The 11140-nt window shown below is 42.3% G+C and overlaps 1 protein-coding gene across 28 annotated transcripts in view; it reads left to right on the forward strand.

Annotated features, from left to right (window-relative positions):
- ZBTB20 (zinc finger and BTB domain containing 20) overlaps positions 1 to 11140 on the forward strand; it is a 516306-nt gene that overhangs the window by 477239 nt on the left and 27927 nt on the right. For all 28 annotated transcript variants that reach the window (XM_075765562.1, XM_075765621.1, XM_075765517.1 and 25 more), the window contains one exon: positions 5655 to 7268. In XM_075765562.1, coding sequence (XP_075621677.1) covers positions 5675 to 7268 — 1594 coding nt within the window. In that variant the 5' untranslated portion in view covers positions 5655 to 5674. The remainder of the gene's footprint in view (positions 1 to 5654; positions 7269 to 11140) is intronic.

The raw sequence follows: 11140 nt of genomic DNA on the forward strand, positions 1-11140 counted from the left end.
GTAGACCAAATGACTGTCTGAAGAACCTTGTACATCCTTTTGATATGGCCAGGAGGCTGTGGTCATCCAGCTGTTGGTGTGGAGACCAAGGATTAAAGATTTCCAAAACTACACATGGTAGAGGAAGAGAGTAAGGAGTAGTTGATAATGCTTGTCTCCAGCAGCATTACTTAGGTTTGTGGTGATTCCAGGAACTAGTGGCTGGATTACAGAGAGTGGCTGCACAGAGAAACAGCTCCAGAAGCAGGAAGAAAGCCTACCAATCCTAACTTCCATATCTTTGTCTTGGGCCAGGATGTTCTCCCACCTAGGGAGGCACTTGTCATTTTGATGATAAGAATATAAAGATGCTATATTCTGTACGAGATATAATGCCTCCAACTTTTCTACTGTCTCTCGAAGCACGTATTCTTGTCAATGCAAGGCCTGAGAAGCTTGTCAGGAAGACAAACTAGGCAACAATATCAAGTTAGTTCTAGTTAATTTTCTCTAAATATCGGTAAGATGGGTTGCCAAACAATTTTCTAAATGCTGCTGCAGCAAATTGAGGCAAAAACTCAATCTATATCTATCTCAGCAAGCCTACCAATTCTCAAGGATACAAGATGATTATTCTCTTTGCCCCATAAATATGAAAGCAAGACAGAGCCTTTGGGGTTCACTCTGCTAGTTATTCCTGTGAGAGACCGCACAGTAAGTTTCCGAAAAGAGCTTGGATTCCAGCATCCTAGGCAGTTTTGCTTCAGGTGAAGACTATGCACTGAGCTACTGCTGAGTTACAGTAGCTGTGGTGGTTTCATCATCACTATGTTTCTAGAAATGGTAGTCATTACTGTGCAATGAGGTTTGAGATACTGTGATTTTAAAGGACACTAGAGAAAATAAAATTCTGTGATATCTTTCAGTTATAAGCATTAAAGCTGAAAGCATTGGCTTTGCAGAAAGGGACATCTAGTGGCTATACAAAAAAACCCATACTAAATAAATTTTAAAATGTAACACGTAGCCATTTGTGTGTAGCCTGCAGTCTTCCATATTCCATATACCTTTGTAGTTCTACTACACCACGTGTTTGCTGGGATCAATCTTCAGGGGTTTGGCAAACAAAAAAATCACCTTTGCAAGCCATACCTTTCTAGCTCTATGTATGGGGTAGCTTTGGTGAATAGAAACTTGCCTTCAAGCCATGCTTGAAATACCTCACTGCTGCACTTCCACATTTTCTATAGCATCTTCCAGGAGTCCACTGCCTGCTGTTTCCTTCTGCCAATGCCTTCCCTTTTGGTACTGTACTTGGAGAGGTTGTGATTGTTATTATAATGGTAAAATCTACTTTTGAATGCCCATAGCATAAAAGTCAGCGGGAGGGGTGGGTGAGATTCAGGGAAACACTAATCTAAGCACTCAGTCATGTATTACACAACAAAAGTTTTTTCCTTTCCCATCCAAGTTGTGCTCCTTCTTACTAGTTGAGGATGAATTCCATGCGTGTTTCTGTGAATAGCCTGACAGTTTAATCGGCACATTTGCATATGGGCAAACGGAGCTTTTTTCAAAGTTGCACAGTAATATGTTTCACCTTTATGCCATGCCAGCTTCAAATTGCATCCCAGGAGGATTGCAAATGTGCATAATCTGTGCAGTTGTCTGGGCTTTTTTTCTTTTCTTTTTTTCTGCTTTTTTCTTCTTTTTTTTTTTTTTTTTTGAACTGGCAAACGCCTATTCATTGCCCATCTGGGTAAGAATGGCCTTTGCATTTTCACACCCATTCTTTCCTATATGGTTTGTGAATACCCCTCCAATGAGAACTTGCTTCACAGAAAGCGGACAAAACCATTTTACAGGAGTTTCTCAGAATAAGTCCATTGGGATCTCTACATCATGTTTACTGGACAAAAAAAGGCAGGGGGACACTTAACAAAGACCACTTGAATTTCACAGAAATGTTCCCACTGTCTCGAGTTTAAAAGAGTGGCAGGCCTGAGAAGAGCCCGAGACAGCAGTCTTTTTCCTGAGCCAGGCATTCTGTGCAGTGACGAGTAGGTGAGTATGCACGTGTGTAGCTGGGTCTTGTGAAGAGCTGACACACTTTTGGACTTGTCCAAGGCTCTTGTAGGCTTTGTCAGAACGTGGCATTTACTTTAGAATCAAACCTGCATTGGCAAGTCCACCTTTTATGGGGTGCATCACCTTTGGACTTTCAGTTTAGAACAGCATACAGTGAGGGACAACCACAAAACTTGGATCTGGATACAGTTTCCTGCAAAAAGGGAGAGTAGCTGCACGGGACAGTGGGTTTTGCTACAGATCAATCTCTGGAATTTGTTAAAGCTGCTCTTTTATACTGCTGTGGTTTATGCAGTAGCGCCTCTTGACACTATTGCAAATTATTTGGTTGCCTGTACTTTGGGTAGGTATGGGTTTCAGTGTTGAAAGTCAAGGAAGGTGGCCTAGAAGAACATCCTCAAAACCTGTATTAGCTTATTTACCATTTGTTATGTGTCTCTTCCACCTACCCCTTTTGTTTTATCCTTAAGGAGTGAATTTCAGTTGTTTCTCAGTTGAAGTGGTAGATGTTCCAATTTCATTTGAAGAAGTAAATGAGGAGAGGATTTTTTAAGGGAAAACTGTTGTACCAATAACAACCAAAACATACTCCATGACTTCTATGAAGTGACTCAATTGACTTTCAGACCAGTTCCTACACCTCAAAGCACCTAGATCAGTTCCTATAGGAGAGCTGTGTACATCACACTCATAAATGCATACAAACCTCTTTTTTAGCCTTGATTAACCCCAGCTGGCTGTTTTCATCAAGTTAGCTAATGACCAAATACATTGTGGCTGCACAACTCTTGCTTCCCACAGCCAGGACCTGAGAAAGGCTGCTGAAACTTTCAGATGAACCTTGCTCTTCCTCCTTTTTCTACCTGATATGTGGATACGTGGCAGAATTCACTTTCCTAAGAAGTCATCCAGTCTCGTGGTGCGTATCACATCTTTCTGGAGGTGTCCTGAGGATGCATTTTCCAGAGTTCCACTCACAAAATTCATTTTATCTGCCAAGGTGCATAGGAACAAAGTAGATTTCTTTGCATCTGCTCCCATCAAGAGACTAGTCCATAGCATCTCTGCTATGTGTGGAATATTCCACCTTGTGCATGTCCAAGGCAGGATTTTTGGTTTATTGAGTTAGTCTGCTGCATATTTCTTCTTAATATCAAGTTCCTCATTTGGCAAAGCAGAACATAAACTAGAGGTCATTCCCTTTTCCAGAAGCATGTATTAAAAGACACGTTGGCATGAAAAAGGAGCCCTAGGGTCAAACCAAGTAGTGATCAATACTTGTGGATGGAAAAATTTCTAGCATGCTGATAGGCAACCTCTCAAAGGGAGATGCAGATAAATAGGTAGCTATGCAATCACTTGCCATGGCCAACAGTAGGTCTTGAAAAGTTGTCATCTATTTATAATTAATTTTCCACCCTTCTGTTTCTCTACCAGTACAAAGTTTTTACCAAGTTCTCTTCCTTTCAGATCAAGAATTCTGAATTTTTATGTAAATACATTTTGAATCCTCATGCGATCTGACATGTTGGTAAGGGAAGCATCTGGAACTGCCCTGGAGGCCTCTGGAGAAGGACTCTACCTGGAAGGAGGAGGGAATACATCTCTTCTGTACATTACTGCAGTACCCTTGAAGGAAAGTCTCCCAGTTTCTAAGATATTTTTCCAGTCCTATGATGAGTCTCATCAGAGGAGGAAACTCAGGTTTCCTGGCAGAACTTCTGAACAAGACAGATGTAATTCACAACCTCCATGATACTGTTAGTGGTTTCCTCCTTGTTTCTGCTGTGTGAGCATCCCCCCAAGTGGTCTGATCTCACATGGAAACCAGCACCCTTTTGATACGGGCTGGTTTACATCTGTTAACATCAGACTTCTTCAGACAGGTTGGCCCCATCAGGATTTCCAGTTCCTGACCTTTTTGCTTCCCTCTTATCATTCAGCTACGTCAGAGAATTAAAATAGCCACATGTGTCCAAGGTGGTTTCTGTTTGAACCGCCAGAATAGAGGGTGCTTGAGTTCTCAGGAGTGAATAAATTAGAAGGAAAAGGCAGAGCAGGGAGGATACCACATTTTCTTGCAAACTGCAGTAAGTAGTGTTCTACTGCCTCTGTACAAGATGTAAAGCACCCTTTAGGCTGGTGCAGAGCAACATTGTTGGGCTAAAAGGCATGTATATGAAACCGCTTTCAATGCCATTTATTTGCTCTATGTATTTCTGTTAAAACAAACAGTGACAATAAGTTAGTTCATGCTTCTCTACCAAATTTCACTTTTGGATTCTCACACATCAACAAGTAATTGTGGCAAGAGGGGTTGGAGCTTTGGTAGGAATACTCAAGACAAAATGCCTGTAATAATAGTGGTAATTTTCCATTATTTTGTGTACTTTTCTGGGAACCAAGATGATGCATATACTACAAATGCTAAGAGAAAGAAATTATTAATAATATTTTATTTGTTTACCACTCAAAGGGCAGTTGGTTCTTCATAGTTAAAAGGTGAAACCATAGTTTCTGCCCATTGAAATCCAAATAGACAAAAAAATGAGTAAAGAACAGGAAAGGAAATGAAAAAAGCATTAAAAACAGAGCAAGCAAGATGGAGATAGGGAAAAGTGGATCGAGAGCTTAAGTTACTTTTTAGTCACTTGTAAAAGTTAACTTTGAAGGGTATGTTGGCTCTGTACCCGAATTGGTTAGGTGCTTTTCTAAACTGTTCTCTATTTAGATTATTCAGCCAAACTAAGACAAAGTCTTCCTTAGAGTAAATGTCTGTAATTTTCCAGTTTCTGTCAAGTAAATAACAGCAGGAGAACATTTGTTTTTATATGATGGCATTCTGGTGCCAGTCAGAACTTGGGATATGCTAAAAATGAAGGGGACAGCTCATGTTAACTTTTTGCTTTGCGTTCTTACAGAGGACTGTTTGTCACTATTGGGTAGCAAATGTTCTAAACCACAACCCCAGACAAAACTCTGTGTGGGATTTTAGGAACATTTACAGCCTAAATCTTGAACCAGATTTGGATTTTACAAAGTGACTGCCAGTTTTTTTGATACAAGTAACGGTACTGTAAAACGCAGGATCCAAATTCCTTAAAATACCAATCCAGATATAAATCACATTTTCATATAGACTCTTTGTGTTAACAACTTGGTGTAAAGGGTCATTAAAGTAAGAATCTGATCTTTCCTGGCATGATTCCACACCCAAACAGTCTAAAATCCAGCTTTAATCCATGTGCTCAGTGTTTACAATTGGCTGGCTCTAGGCTTTTTAAAGCCAGATAAACTGATAGGAAGTCCAAGGCTCAAGAATGTGGTTGGAATTTAGGCCCAGCTACACCTGTTTGTCTGCTTTTGTCCAAAAATTCAGGACTTGAGCTTCTGCAAGTGAGTAGCAAAGTTTACTTCTAGCCTTACAGAGATGATGTCGTCTTATCGTTGCCTTTGTATGTGATATTTACAGTATAATCTGTTTTGTTTACCCAGTGGGCAGTCACCTTCACCAATGCCCTGACTGTGACTCTGCGGAGGACAAGACTCAATCTGTTCTCTTTTTTTTGTCACCTGCTTTGCTACAGGTAACATCAGTTGCAAGGGGATGACAGAGCGCATTCATAGCATCAACCTTCACAACTTCAGCAATTCTGTGCTCGAGACCCTCAACGAGCAGCGCAACCGTGGCCACTTCTGTGACGTGACGGTCCGCATCCACGGGAGCATGCTACGCGCCCACCGTTGTGTGCTGGCGGCTGGCAGCCCCTTCTTCCAGGACAAGCTGCTGCTGGGCTACAGTGACATTGAGATCCCCTCAGTGGTGTCAGTCCAGTCTGTGCAAAAGCTCATTGACTTCATGTACAGCGGGGTGCTGCGGGTCTCGCAGTCGGAGGCCCTCCAAATCCTCACAGCTGCCAGCATCCTGCAGATCAAGACTGTGATTGATGAGTGCACAAGGATTGTCTCACAAAACGTGGGAGAGGTCTACCCGGTGATTCAGGATTCTGGCCAGGAGACACCCAGGGGAACACCCGAATCAGGCACCTCGGGGCAGAGCACTGACACAGAGTCTGGCTACCTGCAGAGCCATTCGCAGCACAGTGTGGACAGGATCTATTCAGCCCTCTATGCCTGTTCCATGCAAAATGGCAGTGGGGAGCGCTCCTTTTACAGTGGAGCTGTGGTCAGCCACCATGAAACAGCCCTGGGGCTCCCCAGGGACCATCACATGGAAGACCCCAGCTGGATTACCCGGATCCACGAACGGTCGCAACAGATGGAGCGGTACCTCTCCACCACTCCAGAGACCACACACTGCCGCAAGCAACCACGCCCTGTCCGAATTCAAACCCTGATGGGCAACATCCATATTAAGCAGGAGATGGAGGATGACTATGACTACTATGGCCAACAGAGGGTGCAGATCCTTGAGCGCAATGAGTCTGAGGAATGCACTGAGGACACTGACCAAGCAGAAGGCACTGAGAGTGAGCCCAAAGGGGAGAGTTTTGACTCGGGAGTCAGTTCCTCCATTGGTACTGAGCCCGATTCCATGGAGCAGCAGTTTATGGCTGGTCTGGGCCGGGATGGGCAGCAAGAACCTTCTCAAGCAGATCAAAATGATGTCCCTGCTGATGGCACTCAGCCGCAGCAGCAGCAGCAGCAGCAGCATGTAGATGCCAACTCTTCCTCGCCAGAGAGAAGCAATGACGTTGAAATGGACAGCAAAGTGCTCACAGTCAATAACAGCACCGAAAAGGGGGCTTTGCAGCCTTCTGTCAACACAACTGTTGCCCAACCATTGCCAACCACACAGATCTACTTACGCCAGACAGAAACCCTCACCAGCAATCTGAGGATGCCACTGACTCTGACCAGCAACACTCAGGTCATTGGCACAGCTGGCAACACCTACCTGCCTGCCCTTTTTACCACACAGTCTGCTGGCAGTGGCCCTAAGCCTTTTCTCTTCAGCCTGCCCCAGCCTTTAGCTGGCCAACAGACACAGTTTGTGACAGTGTCCCAGCCTGGCCTGTCAACCTTTACTGCCCAGCTGCCAGCCCCACAGCCCTTGGCCGCATCTGCGGGCCACAGCACAGCAGGTGGGCAAGGCGAAAAAAAGCCTTACGAGTGCACTCTCTGTAACAAGACTTTCACCGCCAAACAGAACTACGTCAAGCACATGTTTGTACACACAGGTAAGAGTATGTCCTTTTGGCTTATACATGAAGCCAGAGAAAGTCCTGGACAAACATGGACTTAGATTCTGTTTCCCAACCTGCCAACCCCCAGCACAAACAGGAGGGAGAGATTGTCCAGGGAGCTGCTATCACTCAACACTTTTCAAGCTCACTGCATTGAAGTTGAGCCCCTGCAGAAATGTATAGGTCCCTTATAGCAGCCTAACTGCGCATGGTGCAGAAACAAGGTCATTTTGCTTGGAGTAGAATGTGTCTTGCACCCATCCAAGGAAATGGTAAGCATTTGTTGTCCCCTGCAGGCTGACCAGGCAATATTAAGTAGAAGTGGCATGACGAAATTGTAATAAGCCAGTAAAGAAAAACTGTATCTACTAAGAAAGGGCATCCCCCTGTAAGTTTTACAGCTATGGGGGTTTGAGCTCAAGTGGTGATGATGATTGGCATGCGTTTAGGGCCAGTTCATTCCTGGTGGAGTTTCAGCAGTAGGTCCGGGCCTGGGCGTTACACACACTGCCACATATTTTCTAAATCTGACATATTGCTATAAGAAAGTAAATTTTGAGATTTTTCAGGAAGTTTTTCTGTACTTCACTGAAACTGATTGCTGTAATCCCCTGTCTCTTGGCAAGTCAGATGTTTTGGTAGCTGTGAGTACGGAAACATAGGGCTTAATGGGAAAAAATTAATATATGTAGAACACAACATCAGAACCCTTTTTGTTTAAAAATGCAACTGCTTTAGTATATGGTTTTTTTGAGATGATATAAGTAACCATATTTACTACTGAGCCAAAGCTGCCTTTTCTAGCTTTGTCAAGTTATGAGACTTCAAAGCAAGGACATAGATGTATCTTACATGGAGAAGCTATCCTGGGTTCAGGACTAAATTTTGCTTGCTTTAGCCCTCAGCTCATTCTTACATTGGAGAGAAATTCTAGTTTAGAGAAAGAGTAAATATTTCTCTCACCAAGCAGTGGTTTTGTTAACATCATATCTTAAAATAAATGCTGCATTTGTGATATATGGAGTAGAACATGGAGAAATTGCCCAAGGTATGGGAGGAGCGTAAGTCATGCCTCCCCATTGTATCCAACAGAATTCATTTCCATATGCGTAGGTAAACTTTTAACTTCTGTTTACCTATAATTATCACTTAAATGAAAAATTCCTCTAGACATCTAAGCAGAAATGTACATATACAAAAAGGTCAGCTTCTCAGGACTGGTACAAAATGGATCAAGAATCCTGAATCCCAAGATTACCCTTTGTGTCTGTTTATGTTCTCCATCTTTCTGTTGTGGATGAGTAGCTAAAGCGCTATGTAGGTAGTGTTGTGTTTTTCAGAAAAATATCCCCTTCAGAACACAGTCAAATATACCTGCCTGCATCCTTGTTCTAAAAGCTACAAAGGCTTTTTCACAAATAACTGCACTGAGATTAGGTGCTTTATTTCCCCCACCCCCACTCTACACTGCCTTTGGTATTTGGAGTTGGATAAAAAATAATATTGGAAGACCTGACCTAAAATATTCCTAGCTCCTACACATAACGTCAACCAAAAAATTTGATAGGCATCTCCAATCATGAATTAATATTTTATTTGTGTGGGTCTGAGAATGCCCAAAACAATGAACTATAGTGGCAAGGAGAGATTTGGGTAGATAAATTATTTCAGAGTTCATTTAGGAACAAACTGGCTCCTGGAGTGTCTGGGAGAATAACTGCACCTTAACCAACAGAGGGCAGGGCTTCAGAAAACCCTTCTGAAAATAACCTTTATATGTACAGCCTCAGAGAAAGCATGTCTGCTACGTTGCCTAGTGCTGGACAGAGTCATTACGAAAACTGAGAGGAGACAGCTGTTCCCACTGTCAGGGTGACTTTCCTCAGCCCTGTTAAAAGAAGCCAGGTAAAGTGGCTCTGGAAAAGATCCACGAAAAAGAGAAAGATTTGGGAGATGCAAATGTTTGAATTAGTCTTGCTGTTTGGAGGGCTCACAAGCGAAGCGATGGAGGATTCTAATCATAAACCAGAATTCAGCAATCTCCCTATCTCTGTATGTTTTTATGTTTCTGAAAACTACACTCTGATGTAGATTTTCACACAATGAAAACCTGCCTCCTTTTCTTCTTTCACATGGACACAAACATACCAGAAAAGGATATTTTTTCCATGTTCCCTGCAGACTGGCTTTAATGTATCCCACAATGTTGTTGTCCAAAACATGCAATGTTGTGGAAATACAGTGCTAGAATGCATGCAGTGACAGTGAACCTTATAAGCCATCATAGCCTTCTCCTACGTATCACGCTGTGATTAATATTCAGTAACTGTCCCACATTGCTGTGTAAAACCAGCCAAATATGAAATAAAGAACCAAAAAGAGAAACATGCACATTTAATTCACTAAGCAAAGTTTTCTCTGACTTCAAGATGAAGAATCATGGGAATAAAGAATCTACAGTGCTCACTTAGGAACCACATCCATTTGCATACAAAAAAGAAAACCTGAAAAGTTTTGAGATTCTTGGGAGAGAAGAAATCCCAGGAAGGTTTTGCAGCTAAGATTAGAAAGCCAGAACCCAGTGTATCTTAGAAACATGTGCAGGCAAAAATTAGGGTGTTTTTATAGCATAGTCTTAACAGGGTCTAGAGCAGAGGAGACTGACTTATTACAGACTCTGGGACATATATTGCCTAAGGCAAAATGAGCATTGTAAATATAATCAGTCTCTTGTAAGTTAATCAGACATTATTATAACTGACACACTATCATTTTCCACATAACACGTGTCAAGCATATTGGCCTGTCTACACTCAATGCACTATTCTGTTTGGCAAAGCCAGCAGGAAAGTAAGGACTTAAAGTGTTTTGACCAAGTGTCTTTCACCAAGTAGGGAGAGATTCATCATTGGTGCAAGGAACAGCAGCATGTGGATTTCATTCACAGATGTCACCATCATATGTGCAAACTGTGAAATAAAAAGAAACAGAGACTCGGGGGAGATAAAAAAGTAGGTCCTTCCCATCCGATCCATATTAATTATCTCCTCTTAAAATTGAATATGAGTAGTGTATTGTAATCTCACTGTACAAAGAGTAAATGATATATTACCACAGGAGTGTGATGGTCCCTGAAGATTGGCTCTTCAGGATTTAAAACAGTGCCAGACAGATTGTAAAAAGGAGGAAGCAGGATGTCTGTGGGGGAAAAAAAAGGGATCTCTGCTAGAGGGGAAATTGCGGAATGACCAAAGGAAAATCATTTTTCAGTGAGTGAAACAGAGCATCATTTTGATTGTTACAGAGCTGTGGTACCATCTCTCTCCCTGACAGCTTTGGAGATGATGAATTACCACACCTGAAATATATACCACAAGTGATTCAGAAAACAAATTAAAAAGCAGCTTTTGATGGGGCATGCAGCATGTTGGGTATTGTCTACATTATCAATACAGCCACGTATCGTGAAAATGTTGCCTGATACCATGAAACATGAGGCCGTGGCATTGTCTCCCAGAAGAACTCTGAGCATGAGGAGGAATTAAGAGTAGTCTGGACAAACCAATTGTACATGCTCAGCTAAGCATTTTTTTCATTTCATCCTTGTAGTCACGGATTTGTTTGGATATGATCAGAGTTCACGTATACGAGTTGCCAGAATCAGTTTTACAGCAGCCCTGGGGACACAAGGCAATGTGGTAGATGACATAAGTATTTTATATCTCTGGTTTACCTGATAAGGTGTTTTATTTAATTGGCAGTCAAATCATTTAAATTTCATGTCTGTTACACTGGAAGGTTATCTGTTAGGTTGCCCTTTGCATGATACTGGCTGGCCTAGGCAATTCTATGTACTGAGGTTCCCT

Source organism: Balearica regulorum, chromosome 1, assembly GCF_011004875.1.
Source record: "Balearica regulorum gibbericeps isolate bBalReg1 chromosome 1, bBalReg1.pri, whole genome shotgun sequence".
NCBI classification, from domain to species: domain Eukaryota; kingdom Metazoa; phylum Chordata; class Aves; order Gruiformes; family Gruidae; genus Balearica; species Balearica regulorum.